This window comes from Microcaecilia unicolor, chromosome 12 (genome assembly GCF_901765095.1).
Source record: "Microcaecilia unicolor chromosome 12, aMicUni1.1, whole genome shotgun sequence".
NCBI classification, from domain to species: Eukaryota; Metazoa; Chordata; class Amphibia; order Gymnophiona; family Siphonopidae; genus Microcaecilia; species Microcaecilia unicolor.
The window spans coordinates 103,986,916-104,007,335 of record NC_044042.1 but is presented as its reverse complement, the minus strand read 5'-3'; the positions used below and the strand labels follow the sequence as shown (position 1 = coordinate 104,007,335).

At 47.4% G+C, this 20,420-nt stretch overlaps 1 protein-coding gene across 2 annotated transcripts in view; it reads left to right on the top strand.

The window, feature by feature from the left end:
- The window catches only part of LOC115481964 (protein HEG-like), a 196,722-nt gene that overhangs the window by 90,811 nt on the left and 85,491 nt on the right, over positions 1-20,420 (top strand). For both annotated transcript variants that reach the window (XM_030221466.1, XM_030221465.1), the window contains exons 6-7: positions 7,555-7,697; positions 18,548-18,676. In XM_030221466.1, coding sequence (XP_030077326.1) covers positions 7,555-7,697; positions 18,548-18,676 — 272 coding nt within the window. The remainder of the gene's footprint in view (positions 1-7,554; positions 7,698-18,547; positions 18,677-20,420) is intronic.

The window sequence follows — 20,420 nt, the reverse complement described above, 5'->3', positions numbered from 1 at the left end:
GCTAGGCTAGGAGGAGGGCTTAGGACCCTATTTAAGTAGGAGCAGAAGCAGTTTACGTCAGAAGGAGCTCAGAAGAAAGAGAAGGACAGAAGGAACAGACAGAAGAAGGAGAAGACAGCATAAGAAGAGAAGCAGCTGAGACAAAGACACAGAGAGCTGAGACAGAGGAGAAGAGAGCTAGAACTGATGTCTTGCTTTGTTTGCTGGCAAATAAAGAAGATTTTTCTCTCATACTGGTGTGTGCTGTCTGACTCCTGAAGCATCACAAATTCATGCCTCCATTCCTGCAACAATTAAAGTTTGAATGTTCAAATGGTCACAATTAAAGAGGAGGAATTCTGGGACTTGCTGTGTGGGAGACCCAAGTTCAGTCCCCAGTTTGGCTTTTGCAGCTCATGCCAGGACTTGGGGGGGGGGGGGGGGGGTGCCATGGAGGATATGTTCAGATCTCTGAGCTGAGGTAGAAAGGATGTCCCAGCAAAATAAAACAGCAGCAGTAGCTGCTCCAGACTGCACTTCCTGTCTGGCAGTGGCTCATGCTGCCATAGCCCCAGGTAGGCAGGATGCAGTGGAACACGAAGTCCAAATAAGCAGGAGAAAGCTTATTATATTATTGAGGCTATTTTAGAAGGCTTCCACGCCATCCCCAGGATTCTATATAGGTCGTACTCTGGATTTGCCTGTGCAACTTAATTAGCTTAAGGTTTAACGGTTTTATTCAGGATCAAAAAAACAAATCAGCATGGAACAACTAGACAAGATAAAACAAAAACATCGAGCGATTACATAATAATAAACATAAACAGCATACAGCAAAGAACTGGATAATATATGATACCATTTTTTGTTTAGTGAGAAAACTCTGACACCCTCCTCCCCACTACCCTAGTTCACTTTCAAATTTTAACTATTATAGGCAAGATCACCCCTGTCCCTCCAACCCTACTGAAGCCCATATTTTAAACGTTCACGAAGATGACCCGGCGTCTGGGCTGCAACTTAATTTGCTTAACGTAGAAGGGGCGTGGCCATGAGAGAGACATGGGCAGGTCGTGGGCGCTCCTTGAATTTACACACAGTGTTGTAGAATATGTCCATTCCACACGTAATGTAGGCATTAGCATTTGCACCAGGTTTTTATTAGCGTAAGTCACTTAACCCTCCATTACCCCAGGTACAAATAAGTACCTGTATATAATATGTAAGCCGCATTGAACCTGCTATGAGTGGGAAAGCGCGGGGTACAAATGTAGCAAAAAAAAAAAATGGCTGCGACTAAATCTAGTGGCAGAAAACGGGCATTGGGCGTATTCTACAAAATGCACTTAAATTTAGGCGCAGTATATAAATAGGGGGTTTTACATGTGTAAATACCTATCTGGGGAATTCTGTATAGGTTGCCCAAACTTAGATACCTGGATGATATTCCTAGCTGTTTCAAAATGGATGCTGTTACAATTCCTGTTTGAATCAAATCTGGAACAGCGAAGATACTTATCTGTAGCAGGTATTCTCCGAGGACAGCAGGCTGATTATTTTGACACGTGGGTCGACGTCCGCGTTGGCCTGGGAACTGGCATTTTGCCATAGCAAAACCAAAAAGGTTTTCCTATAGTCTTCTGACGTGCATGCAGCACGCACTGACTTCCCGCCGCGCAAGCGCATACCTCAATTAAATCAAAAATCATAACAAATAACTCCAAAGGGGAGGTGGGAGGGATTGTGAGAATAATCAGCCTGCTGTCCTCGGAGAATACCTGCTACAGGTAAGTATCTTCGCTTTCTCTGAGGACAAGCAGGCTGCTTATTCTCACACGTGGGGTATCCTTAGCATCCAGGCTCACTCAAAACAATGAACATTGGTCTATTGGGCCTCGCAACGGTGAGGACATAACATAGGTTAACTTGAAACTATATGCAGCTAGCTGAGAGTGCAGCCTGGAACAGAATAAAAATGGGCCTAGGGGGGTGAAGTTGGATTCTAAACCCCAAACAGATTCTGCAGCATTGACTGTCCAAACCAACTGTCGTGTTGAGTATCCTTCTGAAGACAGTAGTGTGACGTGAATGTGTGGACTGATGACCACGTTGCAGCCTTGCAAATCTCTTCAATGGAGGCTGACTTTAAGTAAGCCACCGATGCAGCCATGGCTCTAACATTATGAGTCATGACATGGCCCTCCAGAGTCAGCCTAGCTTGGGCATAAGTGAAGGAAATGCAATCTGCTAGCCAATTCGAGATTGTGTGTTTTCCAGTTGGGATCGAAAGAAACAAACAACTGGGCGGACTGTCTGAAGAGCTTCGTCCGTTCCATGTAAAAGACAAGGTGTGCAAGCTGCTTTCACCAGGGTGGGCATGAGGACGGGGAAAAAATGTTAGCAAGACAATTGACTGGTTCAGATGGAACTCCAACACCACCTTCAGCTGGAACTTAGGGTGCGGAGGAATACTCTGTTGTGATGAAACTTAGTATAAGGTGCATCCACTACTAAGGCCTGAAGCTCACTGACTCTACGAGCTGAAGTAACAGCCATCAAGAAAATGACCTTCCAGGTCAAGTACTTCAGATGGCAGGAATTCAGTGGCTCAAAAGGAGCTTTCATCAGCTGGGTGAGAATGATGCTGAGATCCGATGACACTGATGGAGGTTTGACAGGGGGCTTTCACTAAAGCAAACCTCTCATGAAACGAACACCTAAAGGCTGTCCAGAGATAGGCTTACCCTCTACATGCCTTACGGAGTAGGTCTTGAGACAAGTGTAGAAGGTATTCAAGCAGGGTCTGTGTAGGACAAGAGAGAGGATCTAGGGCCTTGCTGTCACACCAGATGGCAAACCTCCTCCATTTGAAAGAGTAACACCTCTTCGTGGAATCTCTCCTTGGAAGCAAGCAAGTCTCGAGAGACATCCTCTGAAAGACCCAAGGAGGCGAATTCTAAGGTCTCAACATCCAGGCCGTGAGAGCCAGAGATTGGAGGCATGTAGAAGCGACCTCTAGTTCTGAGTGATGAGGGTTGGAAAACACTCTAATCTCCACAGTTCTTCAGAGGACAACTACAAAAGAAGAGGGAACCAAATCTGACGCGGCAAGTAGGGTGCAATCAGGATCATGGTTCCGCAGTCTTGCTTGAGTTTCAGCAAAGTCTTCCCTACTAGAGGAATGGGAGGATACGCATACAGAAGACCCATTCCCCAATGAAGGAGAAAGGCATATGATGCTAGTCTGTCGTGGGCCTGAAGCCTGGAACAGAACTGAGGGACCTTGTGATTGATCTGAGTGGCAAAAAGTTCCACCGAGGGGGTGCCCCATGCTCGGAACATCTTGCGGGCTACGCCCATATTCAGTGACTACTCGTGAGATTGCATTACCCTGCTCAGCCTGTTGGCCAGACTGTTGTTTACACCTGCCAGATAAGTGGCTTGGAGAAACATGCCATGTTGGCGCACCCAAAGCCACATCTGGACAGCTTCCTGACACAGAGGACGAGATCCGGTACTCCCCTGCTTGTTGGTGTAGTACATTGCAACCTGGTTGTCTTTTTGAATCAAAATGATTTGATTGGACAGTCGATCTCTGAAAACCTTCAGAGCGTTACAGATCGCTCGTAGTTCCAGGAAGTTGATCTGAAGACCTGTTTCTCGGAAGGACTAGGCTCCTTGAGTGTGAAGCCCATCTATATGAGCTCCCCACCCTGGAAGAGATGCATCCATCGTCGGCACCTTTTGTGGCTGAGGAACTTGGAATGGTCGTCCCATGGTCAAATTGGACCGGATTGTTCACCACTGAAGAGAATTTTGAAAATCAGTGGACAGTTGGATCACATCCTCCATATTTTCTGTAGCTTAATACCACTGGGAAGCTAGGGCCCATTGAGCTGATCTCATATGAAGATGTGCCATGTGTGTTACATGTACTGTAGAGGCCATGTGCCCCAAAAGTCTCAGCATCTGCTGAGCTGTGATCTGCTGAGACGCTCAAACTGTGGACACCAGGGACAGGAGGTTGTCTGCCCTTGTCTTTGTGTCCAGCAGTGCTCCAGTGAACTCCAATTTTTGGACAGGAGTGAGATGGGACTTGTAGTAATTTATTACAAACCCCAGTAGTTCTAGCAACTGAATAGTCATTCACATGGACTCCAGAGCACCCTCCTCTGAGGTGCTCTTTACCAGCCAATCGTTGAGATAAGGAAACACATGCACTCCGTCTGCATAGTGACGCTGCGACTACTGCTAGACACTTTGTAAACACTCTGGGTGCAGATGTCAGGCCAAAAGGCAGTACATGGTACTGAAAGTGCTGTGTTCCCAGTTGAAATCGAAGATACTTCCTGTGAGCTGGGAGTATCGAGATGTGTGTGTAAGCATTCTTTAAGTCCAGAGAGCATAGCCAATTGTTCTTCTAAATCATGGGAAGAAGGGTGCCCAGGGAAACCATCCTGAACTTTTCTTGGACTAGGAATTTGTCCAGGGCCCTTAGATCTAAGATGGGATGCATCCCCCGTTTTCTTTTGCACAAGGAAGTACCTGGAATAGAATCCCAGCACTTCTTCCCCTGATGGAATGGGTTCAACCGCATGACCCTTTAGAAGGGCGGAGAGTTCCTCTTCAAGTACCTGCCTGTGCTGGGAGCTGTAATAATGAACTCCCAGTGGGCAATTTGGAGGTTTGGATTCCAGATTTAGGGTGTATCCTAACTGGACTATTTGAAGAACCCACTGGCCGGAGGTTACAAGAGGCCACAGTTGGTGAAAAAACATTAACTTCCCTCCAACCGGCAAGTCGTCCGGTATGGACACTTTTACTGTGGTTATGCTTAACTGGAGCCAGTCAAAAGCTCGTCCCTTGCTTTTGCTTGGGAGCAGCAGGGGCCTTAGGCGCATGCTGTTGATGAGAACGAGCACTCTGAGGCTGAGCCTGACTAGGCTGTCGAGAAGCGGGATTGTACCTACACTTTGCATAGGAATAGGGAGCACTCCTCTTCCCCCCCCCCCAAAAAGCCTCCTAGATGAGGTTGTAGCAGAAGGCGCCCGGCGGGAGAGAGAATCCATAGCACCATTATGCTTCTTGATCTGGCCAGCAAGATCCTTTACTTTTTCACCAAAAAGGTTGTCCCCCTTTCAAGGTGCATCTGCCATCCGCTGCTGGATCAAATGGTCCAAGTCAGAGACACGCAGCCATGAGAGTCTGCGCATCACTATACCTTCAGCAGCGATTCTGGATGCCACATCAAAAGAGTCGTAAGCGACCCTGGCCAAGAATTTACGACACGCCTTCTACTGCCTCACCACCTGGCGAAAAGGCTGGACAGCTGCCTCACCACGTTCTGCAAGTGTACGCTCGTGAAGAGCTGGCAGGACTGGATATGGGCAGAATCCAAGGTCCTAGCTTCTCTGCCTGGGTGCGCCGAGGCATAGTCTATAGTACTCTTGACTCTTTTGAGGGCGGAGTCCAACACCATGGAATTGTGGGGTAATGGAGACCTCATCAACCCAGGTTCACCATGGATTCGATACTGGGAATTAGCTTTCTTTTAGGATCACGGGGCCAGACAGAGGCAACGACCAGTTCCGCATAAGGACTTCCTTCAGTACCTTATGTAGAGAAGCCATCACAGCCTCCTTAGGTGGAAAGGGATAGTCCAGGACCTCAAGCATCTCAGCCCTGGGCTCATCCTCCACCTCCATATGGAATGGAATAGCCATAGCAATTTCCTGGACAAAGGATGTAAAGGAAAGGCTATCCCTTTGGTCCTAGTTGTAGTTACTGCCGTTTACCACTAAAGTGACTTTGGTGCATCTGCTGTTTAATGCCCCCTGATAGCCAGATCCAGAGAATCGCTGTTCTGCCACCTCCTGTTTCCAGATATTTCTTTTCTCATGGGGTAGATTCAAGAAAAGTGTGAAAATGTAGACACCAGGATGATGTGAGCGCTAAGCTAAAAGCCCACCTTTTTGATGCTGCTTTTAACTCCTAACACTTATTCACTTGTTCAGAACCCTTATTTTATCATCCTCACCTTAATATTCCCTTATCTCTTGTTTGTCCTGTTTGTCTATCCTAATTAGATTGTAAGCTCTGTCAAGCAGGGACTGTCTCTTCATGTTCAAGTGTACAGCGCTGCGTATGTCTAGTAGCGCTATAGAAATAAGTAGTAGTAGTAAGTGTGAATTCTATAATGGCAGTTCCACGTGGAGCTGCTGTTATAAAATCCTAATTAGATTGTAAGCTCTGTCAAGCAGGGACTGTCTCTTCATGTTCAAGTGTACAGCGCTGCGTATGTCTAGTAGCGCTATAGAAATAAGTAGTAGTAGTAAGTGTGAATTCTATAATGGCAGTTCCACGTGGAGTTGCTGTTATAAAATACTAGTGTAAGTCCGCAGTTTCGCACTTAACTGCAGGCACAAGAATTTACGCCATGTCAAAGGCTGGTGTAAGTACTTGCGCATAAAAAGGCCCTTTTACAAAGCGGCGGTAAACCCAATGCAGACTTACCGCACGCTAACCCGGAGCTACCACTGGACTAACATGGCCACCGGAGGTACTTCTGCCTCAAGTGTGTGCTATTTCCAAAAAACTTGTTTTTATTTTATAGCACAGCACTAAACTGGTAGTAATCAGGCATCGTGGCACACTGCCCGGTTACCACCAGGTTACTTTGGGTGCCATTAGTGCCACCTCAGTGGGTGGTGGTAAGTGCTACCCCCGCATGGCCATTTTTTTTTTAGGAGCTTTTTACCTGGTGCGGTAAAAACGGCCCCAAAAGTTGGCCTGTCTCCTAGTACTCTATAACATGCATGCTTAACCCCTAGGTACACCCTTGACTTACCCATGGACCTCCCACATTCCCACCCCCTGGAAGTTTCATGGGATAGAATTTGCTCATGAAATTTCTAGAATAGCCACTAAGGGCACAATTAGCATAAGTTAACACCAACTTAAGCCAATAATTGTTTAGCTCCAATTAACAGCCAATTATTAAGGGGTCCTTTTACTAGCCTGCGCTAGAATCAACACATGTTTTTGATGTACGCTGAGGCCCCCATTTACCGCAGTGGGTAAAAGGCTGTCTTTTTCCCAAGGACAAGAAATGGCTGTGCGGTAAGTGAATCACTTGCCACGTGGCCATTTTGGGGGGGGGGGGGGGAGGGGAGCACTTACCACCACCCACTAAGGTGGCAGTAAGGGCTCCTGTGCTAACCCGGTGGTAACCAGCGCTACAAAACTGAAAATAATTTTGTAGCACCGCAAATAGCATGTGCTGGGGGTGTGGTAGCCCGGCATTCAATCCAGATTGACGTGTGGCAAGCCTGTTGCCGTGCGCCAATCCTTTAGTAAAAGGGCCCCTAAACTAATTTGCACACCCAAATGACCTTATTTTATAAATTGTAACTACAAATTTAAACACTATACATAAATTTGGTTGCGCAAGTTTATAGAATTAGGGAGTTGGTGTCTTGTCTTTTTAATTTACCTGCCCTGGCCAGTGGTGTCACCAGTGAGTAGCCTTTTAAGTCTGCACATTTTCTCTGAAGCTGTAACTTGTGTCTTTCCCAGAAATGGCAGCGTCATGGCCACTGTCAGTAACTTTTTCCAGCAGTCGTCCCCAGTGACCAGTGACAACGTGACTCAATCTATTCAACGTTTCATCAGAGATTGTCATGATTGTAGGCCACTGCAGAAAGGGGATGCTTACCAGGGTAAGGATTACTTTGCTTTTCATTTCTACCTGTGGCACAAGTTACATAAGTACATAAGTAATGCCATACTGGGAAAGACCATCAAGCCCAGCATCCTGTTTCCAACAGTTGCCAATCCATGTCACAAATACCTGGCAAGGTTCCAAAAAAAGTACAAAACGTTTTATGCTGCTTATCCCAGAAATAGAGGATTCTTCCCAAGTCCAATTCAGTAATGGTCTATTTATTTATTTATTGCATTTGTATCCCACATTTTCCCACCTATTTGCAGGCTCAATGTGGCTTACAGAGGTCTGTTATAGCATTGCCATTCCAGTGAGTCAGATACAATTGGTGATGTAAAGAGATTGAGAGTAGGAAAGAGTTCTAAGAAAATAGTTATTAAAGAAGAGTTTCAGACTAGTGAGGATTAGTATGGTTGTAAAGTTAAGCTATGGGTCCTCTTTGTAGGCTTTGTTGAAGAGATACGTCTTCAGGGATTTTCGAAAGTTAGGTAGTTCTTCGATTGTTTTCAGATCGGCAGGTAAAGTGTTCCATAGCTGCGTACTCATGTAGCAGAAGGAAGTCGCATGTATAAGCTTATATTTTAGTCCTTTGCAGCAGTGGCGTAGCCAGAAGTCAATTTTTGGGTGGGCCAACAGGTTGGATGGGTGGGCACTAGACAGTGGTGTGCTGGTAAATGTTTAACAACAGGCTCTCTCCCCGGTTCACCTGTGCACCTCCCTTCAAAATTGCAGAGCTGGCTATAGCCGGGGAGAGAGCCTGGGGGGTGGAGGAGGCAATGCATTACTCTCTCCAGGAAAAAAAACATTAAATGATCCCAGGTTCCAATCTAATTCATGTTTAATGTGGGATAAAATGCCATAAATAAGTAAATAAATATAAACTTTTAATGTTGAGCACCTGATTCTCAAAGTGGACATGTTCCAATCATTATAATGAAAATAAAATGATTTTTTTCTACCTTTGCTGTCTGGTGACTTTGTTTTTCTGATCATACTGGCCCAGTATCTGATTCTGCTGCTATCTGTCCTCTTTATTCCGTTTCCAGGGCTTCCTTTCCATTTATTTCTTTACTTTCCGCCTTTCTTCTTCATTTCTTGCTCTGGGTCCTCCACAGACTTGACTGTCCAGTGGATCCAGCTTCTGCCTATTTTCTTCAACCATGTGCAATTTTCTCCTCTCTTCCTTTTCCCTCATCTCATCTCCTTCCTCACTCTTCCCTCCCCTCCATCCATGTCCAGCATTTCTTCTCTCTCCCTTCCCTCTCCTCCATCCGTATCCAGCAGCCTCCTCTCTCCTGCCCTTCCTTCCCTCCATCCATCCATGTCCAGCAACCCTCCTCTGCCCCCTGCCCTCCCCTCCATCCACCCATGTCCAGCAACCTTCCTCTCTCCTCTTCCCTCCCCTCCATCCACCCATGTCCAGCAACTCTCCTCTCCCCTCCATCCATCCCCAGCAATTCTCTTCTCTCCCCTGTCCCCTCCATCCATCCATTCCCAGCAATTCTCCTCTCTCCCCTGCCCCCCACCTCCATCCATCCATCCCCAGCAATTCTCCTCTCTCCCCTGCCCCCCACCTCCATCCATCCATCCCTAGCAATTCTCCTCTCTCTCCTGCCCCCCACCTCCATCCATCATCCTCAGCAATTCTCCTCTCTCCCCTGACCCCCACCTCCATCCATCCCCAGAAATTCTCCTCTCTCCCTTGCCCCCCACCTCCATCCATCATCCCCAGCAATTCTACTCTCTCCCCTGCCCCCCACCTCCATCCATCCCCAGAAATTCTCCTCTCTCCCTTGCCCCCCACCTCCATCCATCATCCCCAGCAATTCTCCTCTCTCCCCTGCCCCCCACCTCCATCCCCAGCAATTCTCTCTCCCCTGACCCCCACCTCCATCCATCCATCCCGTGACTCTCCTCTCTCCCCTCCCCTCCCCTCCCGCTCCTATCCATGTGTCCAGCGATTCTCCTTCACCCCCATGCATCCTTCCCTCCCATTCCACCTGCCCGCCCTCTCTCTGACGGCAGCGCTTCCCAGACGCTGCCTCCGCCGCCACGATCTACCACCTCCCTCTGTCTCACTCTCAACAGCAGTGGTAGCGATTCAAACACGCTACCTCCTGCTTCTAACCCGGAAGCGTCTCCTCTGCTTCCGGGTTAGAAGCAGGAGGCAGCGTGTTTGAATCACGATGCTACCGCTGCTGTTGGTGAGACAGAGGGAGGAGGTAGATCGTGGCGGCGGAGGCAGCATCTGGGAAGCGCTGCCGTCAGAGAGAGGGAGGCAGATGCAGGATCAGCGCTGCCTGCTCCCTCCGCTCCGCTGCTGGGTGGGCCTGAACCCAAACTGGGTGGGCCTAGGCCCATCCAGGCCCACCCGTGGCTACGCCCCTGCTTTGCAGTTGGGGAAGTGTAGATTCAAATATTTTCGAGATCTTTTGGCATTTCTGGGAGGCAGGTCTACAAGGTTTAGCATGTAAGTTGGGGCGTCTCCGTGGATAATTTCCTTAAGTGGGAGCCAGTGAAGTTTTTCTCTTAGGGGTTTTGCAGTTTCAAATTTTGGTTTTCCAAATATGAGTCTGGTGGCGGTATTCTTGGCTGTCTGGAGTTTCCTGATGGTTTGTTCTTTGCAGCCAGCGTAGAGTGCGTTGCAATAGTCCAGGTGGCTTAGTACCAGTGACTGTATCAGGGTCCGGAAGATGGATCTAGGGAAATAGGGTTTTACTCTTTTGAGTTTCCACATGGCGTGGAACTTTTTTTTTGCTGTGTTCTTCACATGGGTTTCGAGCGTGAGGTTCCGGTCGATGGTGACTCCAAGGATTCTCAGATTGTCTATGGACTTTTCCTTTAGGAAGCCGTCCAAACCTTTTTTAATCCCCGCTAAGCTAACCAGCTTTACCACATTCTCTGGCAACAAATTCCAGAGTTTAGTTACACGCTGAGTGAAGAAAACGTTTCTCTGATTTGTTTTAAATTTACTACTTTGTAGCTTCATCGCATGCCCCCTAGTCCTAGTATTTTTGGAATGCGTAAACAGTTCACGTCTACCCGTTCCACTCCACTCATTATTTTATAGACCTGTATCATATCTCCCCTCAGCCGTCTTTTCTCCAAGCTGAAGAGCCCCAGCTGCTTTAGCCTTTCCTCATAGGGATGCCGTCCCATCCCCTTTATCATTTTTGTCGCCCTTCTCTACATCTTTTCTAATTCCACTATATTTTTTTTGAGATGTGGTGACCAGAATTGAACACAATATTCGAGGTGCGGTCGCACCGTGAAGCGAATCAAAGGCACTATAAGTCCTCATTTTTGTTTTCCATTCCTTTCCTAATAATACCTAACATTCTATTTGCTTTCTTAGCCACTGCAGCACACTGAGCAGAAGGTTTCAACGTATCATCAACGATGACCCCTAGATCCCTTTCTTGGTCGGTGACTCCTAACTTAAAACCTTGCATGACATAGCTATAATTCGGGTTCCTCTTTCCCACATGCATCACATTGCACTTGCTCACATTAAATGTTGTCTGCCATTTAGACGCCCAGTCACGTAAGGTCCTCCCTCAATTTAACTACTTTGAATAACTTTGTGTCATCAGTAAACTGTACTTTGTCAAATGCCTTCTGAAAATCCAGATACACAATATCAACCAGCTCACCTTTAGCCACATGTTTGTTCGCCCCTTCACTAACTCCATGTTGGCTTTGTCTCATTAATCCATGCTTTTGAATATGCTCTGTAATTTTGTTCTTTATAATAGTCTCTACCATTTTGCCTGGCACCGACGTAAGACTCACCTGTTGTGATATCCCCCTTCTCACTCAGGGTGACCTGGTTCTCAATGTGCAGATCATATGCAAATTAGCGTACTACCCCTTCTAGCTCAGGGTGACCTGGTTCCCACTAAGCAAATTAAACGGGTCTCACCAACTGCATATTTCTCAGGCAGCTCTTTATTCCAGCCCCTGGGCACACTTCTTCTAGCTTAACACTTTATGGTTTCATAGATCTTCACACTGAGCCTCCCCACACAGATACATGGGCTCAGTACTAGCTTCAATACTTTGGGGACTTCTAACCCCAGGCTTTGCAGCCTGCTTCTCTCAGTACTGGGACACACAGTCCCCTCTTTGAACGCACAGTTCTGGACACACAGTCCCTTCTTCTTTGGACACACAGTCCTTTCACTGAACACACAGTTCCTATAAGTACTGAGGACACACAGTCAAACACTAATGCTGTAGGGACTTCTTACCCCAGGATTTTCAGCCTGCTGATCTCCTTTGGACACACAGTCCACCACAAGTCCATAGGGTTAGCCTGTATCTTCCAGGGGGATCTCTCTTCTCCTGCTGCCAGCTCACCTCACTTCCTTTCACCACTCAGGTGGAGTATAAAGTGGTTAATTAGCTACACAGGACCCAGCCCATAACTTCCCACACCTGTGGACATCCCAGGGCTCTCCCTGGTCCTAGCGACCTCCACCTATTCTCCTACTAGCGCCATCTAGTGGCCTACCCCGTATAGGACAGTCTCCTACTTATCACACTGTCTATAATTTCCCGGATCTCCCATGGAATGTTTTTTAAAAATCGGCATTACATTGGCCACCCTCCATTCTTCTGGTACCACGCTCGATTATAAGGATAAATTACATATTACTAACAATAGTTCCACAACTTCATTTTTCAGTTCTGTCAGTACTCTGGGATGAATACCATCCGGTCCAGGAGATTTGCTACTCTTCAATTTGTCAAATTGCTCCGTTACATCCTCTAGGTCTATAGAGATTTCATTCAGTGTTTCTGACTCGTCAGCTTCGAATACCATTTCCAGCACCAGTATCTCTCCCAAATCTTCCTTGGTGAAGACCGAAGCAAAGAATTAATTTAATCTCTCCGCTACGGCTTTGTGTTCCCTGATCGCCCCTTTTACCCCTCGGTCATCTAGAGGTCCAACCGATTCTTTTGCCAGCTTCCTGCTGATGGATAGGTGGGGTGCACATAATTTTGCTGCTGTTGTTCACCATGGGTGGGTTGCGAGTTGGCTCCAGATTTTCAGGACAGGATGATCCAGTCCTGGTTTTACTGCCTACTATGCATGGATCTATAGGCCATAATTTTGTAAAGGATGTTTTGTGTGTAAATGCATGAAATTAACTCATGTATAAAACCTTGGGGTTGGACTGGGAGACTGGGACATGCTGAATAATATTAAAGGCCTACCAGGGCTTAGAGCTAGTGCGGGGCCCAGAGAATGTTATGTTAGAGTATTACAAAGAGCAAACCCAGTGTACCTGAATGTAACTGAAGTTACTATTGAAAAGGGTGTGAGCAAAATCCAAATAAAATATTTCACTCAGTCACAATTATATAAAACAAGCAAAATTTTGACACTCGTTTGTGTTAAATGCAATAGGGAGGATAACATTTTGTACCATTCATTTTAGGGGCTGTTCATTAAAACAGAGATTTTGGGCTGCTCCTGTTTGTTATATGGCCACCATTTTGTGCTGCAGGCTTCCTTGAACAATTGTTGGATAAGCCTGGAGCCTTTCAGGGAAAAGACAAAGGGGGGGGGGGGGGGGGGACCTTGTTGTTTTGCAAAATAAGGCTTGTGTTAAGAAAATGTATTTTACATCCGTGGACGTTGTTAGAACCCCAACCTATTAGAAATGGAAAACCCAGTTACATTTGCTATTTACATGGGAGGCAAAAAATGTATGGGAATCTCCTAAATGGAAAAAGCACTTCCTGATGGTATAGGATTCTTATATACAATCTCAGAGTCCCAGGGGAGAAATTTAGTCCTGCTTACTTTCAGGCTTATTTTCGAAAGTGATCGCCGGGCATCTTCCGACATAAATCGGGAGATGGCAGGCGATCTCTCAAAAGCGGCAAAATCCGTATAATCGAAAGCTGCTTTTTTTGACACCATCGCCGCTTTCCCGTCGCAGAGCCGGCGAAGTTCAAGGGGGCGTGTCGGCGGCATAGCGAAGGCGGGACATGGGTGGGCATGGGCGTGGCTACCAGATGGCTGGCTTTCGCGGATAATGGAAAAAAAAAGTGGCGTTGATCAGTATTTCGCCGGGTTTACTTGGTCTTTTTATTTTCACGACCAAGCCTCAAAAAGGTGCCCCAACTGACCAGATGACCATCGGAGGGAATGGGGGATGACCTCCCCATACTCCCCCAGTGGTCACCAACCCCCTCCCACACTAAAAAAATAAAACTAAAAACCTTTTTTGCCAGCCTGTATACCAGCCTCAAATGTCATACCCAGCTCCCTGACAGCAGTATGCAAGTCCCTGGAGCAGTTTTTAATGGGTGCAGTGCACTTCAGGCAGACAGACCCAGGCCCACCCCCCCACCCCCCATCTGTTACACTTGTGGTGGTAAATATTAAGCCCTCCAACCCCCCCCCCCCAAACCCACTGTACCCACATGTAGATGCCCCCCTTCACCCATAAGGACTATGGTAGTGGTGTAGAGTTGTGGGGAGTGGGTTTGGGGGGGGGGGATTTGGGGGGCTCAGCACCCAAGGTAAGGGAGCTATGAACCTGGGAGGTATTTGTATATTTTTAAAAACGTTTTAGAAGTGCCCCCTAGGGTGCCCGGTTGGTGTCCTGGCATGTCAGGGGGACCAGTGCACTACAAATGCTGCCTCCTCCCATGACCAAATGCCTTGGATTTAGCCGGGTTTGAGATGGCAGGCATTTTTTTCCATTATCGCTGAAAAACAAAATCGGCGATCTCAAACCTGGCGAACGCTGGCATTTGGCCGGACCAAACCGTATTATCGAAAGAAAAGATGGCCGGCCATCTTTTTCGATAATACGGTTACGACCAGCTGTAGCGTTGCCGCCAAAATAGATCGCCAGCGATCTATTTCGCCGGCACCGTTCGATTATTCCCCTCCACATGTAACATATAGTAACATAGTAAATGATGGCAGATAAAGACCTATACTGTCCATCCAGTGTGCCCAACAAGATAAACTCATTTTACATGGTATGTGTTACTTTATATGTATACCCGAGTTTGATTTGTCCTTGCCATTCTCAGGGTACAGACCGTAGAAGTCTGCCCAGCACTGTTCTTGTACTAGATGTTCTGAAGCTAACGTGTAAACCCCTTAAAATTTACACTCCAGCCCATCCATATCTATTCAGTCACGATCAGGGTGTAGACCGTAGAAGTCTACCAAGCATTGGTTTTACTCTCCAATTACCGGCGTTGCCACCCAATCTCCGCTAAGATTCCATGGATCCATTCCTTCTAATCAGGATTCCTTTGTGTTTGTCCCACGCATATTTGAATTCCATTACTGTTTTCATCTCCACCACTTCCCGTGGGAAGGCATTCCACGTATCTACCACCCTTTCTATGAAAAAATACTTCCTGACGTTACTCCTTAGTCTGCCCCCCCCCCTCAACCTCAATTCATGTCCTCTAGTTTTACCACCTTCCCGTCTCCGGAAAAGGTTTGTTAGATTATATGTAAACGGGGATGATTCTATATCAGAGCAGTTCCTGGGGGGGGGGGGTGGATGGGGAGTGAAGGGTATTATTGGTATACTATCTAGGATCAAAATAAGCAAGGCCTTCTGATAGAGGTCAGTTGTTGGCATGCAGTATATTGTGGGTTACGGGTAAAGAGTGGGACTGTGGGGGGGGGGGGGGTTGCCGTTTGTTACTGTTTGTTTACTATAAGAATTATAATTAATAAAAATGTTTGACTCAAAGTGTACGTTGTGCAATTGGGCATGGACTTGTCTGCAACTTTAGAGAAGGTGGGCCTGATATTCAACTGGCGGCAATCAGCATTTTGCTGACTGCCACCAGCATTACATAGAAACAGAGAAAAGTGTAGGCAGATAAAGACCATATGGCCTCCCCAGTCTGCCTATCCATGCCATCTACTCTCACTTTCACTCCCTTAGAGATCCTATGGACTTGTCCCAAGCTCTCTTGAATTCAGATACTGTTTTCATCGCCATCACTTCACCACTCTTTCTATGAAGAAACATTTCCTCAGGTTACCTTGAGCATGTCCTCTTTTACTTTCATACTATGCCCCCTCGTTCTAGAGCTTTCTTTCAATTGAAAGAGACTCACCTTCTGTTCATTTATACCACATAGGTATTTAAATGTCTCCCTCATATCTCCCCTCTCCCACCTTTCTTCCAAAGTATACATATTGAGATCTTTAAATGACAAAGACCACTGACTTTCTGGACTGACTCCATGCTGTTTACACCCAGAAACTCAATGCTGGGCCATGTCCGAGCTCTGGCATTGAATTTCCAGGTATATAGAGCTGGCAAAAGCATACCCAGTTAAAAACATTATTCAGTACATAACCAGCTATGAAGAACCGTATATAGACAAGACTGCATTTTATGTGGTCCTATTTATGTGGTTATCTTAGACAGTTAAGTTCTGAAATCAGCACTTAACTGGCTAAGTGCCAACTCCTTCCCCCCCCCCCCCCCAAACGCCCCCAAAATAACCGATTTCAACTTGGGCACTAATGGACATTTTCAGCAGCACTATTCAGGGCCACCGGGGGGGGGCAGGGGGGACAAAATTCCCGGGGCCTGGGCCTCCAAGGGGGGTCCGGCACCGGGGTCAGGCCACCGGCGCTGCAGTCCCTGGTCTCACCTGCCTGCTCCTGGCCCCCTGCATTTGAAGCCGACAAGGGCGTGACACAGGGAGGAAAGGCCAGAAGAGAGGAGATCTGCGACTGCCACTTTGAATGCAGGGTGCCCGGAGCCGTGGAGGCAGGCAGGTGAGACCGGGGACTTCAGGGGCGGGGGGAGCGACACAGGGTGGTAGCGGTGGGGGTGCGACAGGGGGCGGCAGCGGCGGGGGGAGAGACGGTGGGCGGCAGTGGCAAGGGGGCGAAGGTGGGGGCGCCCTTGCCCTGGGCCCAGCCTAGTCTCTCGGCAGCCCTGGCACTATTCAGTTAAGTACTCCTGAAGATAACCTAGGTAGCCTCACATAGGTGATTTAAACAGCCAGGAGCCTCTCCTGGCCTTGAATCATTTTGAATATCGGACTCGGTGTGTTGGGGTGGAAATGTGGGTGGAGTATGGGTGCAGTTTTACACATCTTTCATAAAATATACACATACTTTATCCACTGTAACTTAACATCTGCTCCTGAGCAGTTGTTAATGTTTGCAGCTTCAATCTAGGTGCAATTTCGGCCGGTTTGCCCTTAGTCTTTTATGAGACACATGGAGGGGCATAATCGAACGGCACCGGCCATCTTCGGGGCCGGCTCCGCAAAGGGGTGGAGCCAACCATATTTTCGAAATATGATTGGGGTTGGCTAAATCGATCACCAGATTCAGAGGAGATGGCCGGCTTCATTTTTCAGCCATAATGGAAACCGGGCCCGGCCATCTCAAACCCGGCGAAATGTAAGGCATTTGGTCGTGGGAGGAGCCAGCATTTGTAGTGCACTGGCCCCCCTGACATGCCAGGACACCAACCGGGCACCCTAGGGGGCACTTCTAAAAAAAAAAAAAAAAATAGCTGCCAGGTGCATAGCTCCCTTACCTTGGGTGCTGAGCCCCCCCAAATCCCCCTCAAAACCCACTCCCCACAACTCTACACCATTACCATAGCCCTAAGGGGTGAAGGGGGGCACCTACATGTGGGTTTTGGGGGGCTCAACATTAACCACCACACGTGGAACAGGTAGGGGGGGATGGGCCTGGGTCCACTTGCCTGAAGTGCACTGCACCCACTAAATAGCCTGCAAATAGGTGGGAAAATGTGGGATACAAATGCTACAAATAAATAAATACTGCTCCAGGGACCTGCATATTGCTGTCAGGGAGCTGGGTATGACATTTCAGGCTGGCATAGAGGCTGGCAAAAAATGTTTTATTTTATTTTTTTTTGGGTGGGAGGGAGTTGGTGACCACTGGGGGAGTAAGGGGAGGTCATCCCCAATTCCCTCCGGTGGTCATCTGGTCAGTTGGGGCACTTTTTTGTGACTTGGTCCTAAAAATAAATGGACCAAGTCCAGCCGGCGAAATGCTCATCTGAGCCGGCCATCATTTTTCCATTATGGGGTGAAGCCGGCCATCTCGTAACCACGCCCCATCCCGTCCCGCCCCCACTCCACCCCCATCCTGCCTTCTGTACCCTCCCTTGAAGGTTGGCCGGCTCTGCGACGAAAAAGCAGTTGGCGCCAGCTAAAATTGGCTTTCGATTATACTGATTTGGCCAGGATCAGGAGATCGTCGGCCATCTCCCGATTTGTATCGGAAGATGGCCAGCAATCTCTTTCGAAAATAAGCTCAATAGTCGCCTATATGCCTTATAAAATAAATAGACACCTACCTGGCCTTCACACACAGGTGACTTGTTCTAAAATTGCCCTCATAGTCCTGCCTGCCGATTGGTGGATGAGGGAAGTTTGATAGGGCAGACGACAAGAATGTAAGGATGAGTTTTTCTGTATCAGTACTGCATGCATGCTAGAGCCAGGCTTCCAAGAGGGGGAGGCAGGGGGGAAAAGATTCCCTGGGCCTGGCCTCCAAGGGGGGGCCTGGCGCCTGTAAGGTTGTTGAGGGAGCAGAACCTTCTTCTTGCCTGCCTGCTTCCGGGACTGTCTCTCTCCTGCTCCTATGTGCCAGGACTTGGGTGATTGCATTAACAAGAGACAACAGACCGAGGAAGAAGCAGACACAGGAAAGTAAGGGGGTGGCACGAGCGTGGGGTGAAGATGCTTGGCTCCGTGGTGGTCCAGATGGGGTGGGCTGTGCCTCTCGGTGGCCCTGGCTAGAGTACATAGTCCATATGTCTCACTTCTGTGCCTTTTTCTTCTCTACAGAGACAAGCCTCTGTGGCCCAGACAGCTGTGACAACACAACCACCACCTGCAAGTCAAGTAATGGAGAATTTTCTTGCTCATGTAAAGATGGTTACTTCAAACGCTTCCCGATGGACAGAAGCTGCATGGGTAGGTGGAGCAGAAATTGCAGGATGTATCTGGTATTCCTGTTGGGAACTGCTGACAAGCATAGATGCTCATGGAATGGGACAGGAATACTGGGCCCAAAATACTGCCAAAGACAAAGTTGCTCAAAAAGAAGATGACAGACAGTTGGGGTCAATATTCAGCCTGTAGTGTGGTCAGTGGTTTTTTGGCCATCACCAGCTTTATTTCTGGATATTCAAGTATATTGCAGCCGGCTAACAATTAAGCAGTGAATTGCTGATATTCAATGCTTAATCACATAAGGGCCATTTCTGCCCCCTAATCACCCACAAAACAGTCGCACTACCCAGAGTGGAGGAATAGCTTAATGGTTAGTGCCATAGTCTAAGAACCTGGAGAATCGGGTTCAATTCCCACTGCAGCTTCTTCTGATCCTGGACAAGTCACTTAACCCATTCACTGCCCATGTGCAAAACTTGTGAGACCACTAGGGACATAAAAAGTATGCAAACTGCTTTTGTTGTACCCACAGAAAGGTGGTATATGAAATCCATTACCTTTTTAAGTGCCACTGAATATGCCTGGTTAGCCCCAGACAAGTGATTTAAACAGCTAGGAGCCATTTCTGGACATTTAAATCACTGTGAATATCAACCCAGTTGTGTTAACGTTGGTAATTACCATCATACCCCCAGAAACTCTTACCGTGTTTGCTCCTCAAGAAGTATGTAAAGCTTCCTTGAAAAGCCAAGTCTTCAAGTGTTTTTAATGACCCATAGCAAGAATGCTGGTGTAATTCTAACCCAGTCTAATCTAAACTCTTTTAACTGGCTAGATCCCTAAAAGGTTCAAAGCAACTAATTTAAGAAGGTGATAATACAATAAAACAATGCTTATGTGGGTTACTCATTCCCCTCGGCTAAGGGGAAGAGAAGACTACGTTTATTTGAATTAAGTCTGGCTTTTCAAGCAGCTAAGTTTTGGAATGGAATTGCTGATATTTTTTCATTCTTCGCATTCATATTTTGTTTTTAGAAAAAGGATGAAAATTGTTTTATTTCAGAAACACGTTTTGCATTCAAATTATTAATTGTTTCTTAGTGTTATCTTCTTCCCAGGAAATCAATTCTGTTTTTTTATGATTGTGTAACCCACTTTGAACTGCAAGGTATTAGCGGGATATAAGACTGGTTTATCATTAACAAGAGAACACAGCAAAATTCTAATTAATACAAATATTTTTGGAATAAATAGGTTTTCAGGTCCCTTCTAAACAATAGCCCCTAAGTATTCAAAATTATTTAACTGGTCAGTGATGGCTGCTGACTGGTTAAACTGCAGACAGCAGGAGCAGGGACGTTTCTAGGTCAGCTGCACCTGTGACGGATTTCCACTGCGCCCCCCCCCCCCCCCCCCCACCACCGTTGTTCTTACCTCCTGGGGTTGCTGGGAGCATTTGCGTGGCTGTTTGCTCCGCCGGTTCCCTGCCCCAGAACAGGAAGTAATGTCAAAGGGAGCAGGGAACCAGTAGAGCCAACAGCTGCGCAGCTGCTCTCTGCACCTCCTTGCAGCGTGCACCCGGGGCGGACAGCCCCCACAGCCCCACCACTGAGCAAGGTTAGCACTGTAGATGGAACTGTATGAATAGCTGTCCTATGCCCAGTTACAGCTGCATATTGGTTTAATCAATACAGCTCGCTGGAAACAGCCGGCATGGAATATCAGGGGGCAACGCCAGCAGTGGGCAGTCACTGCACTGCCTGCT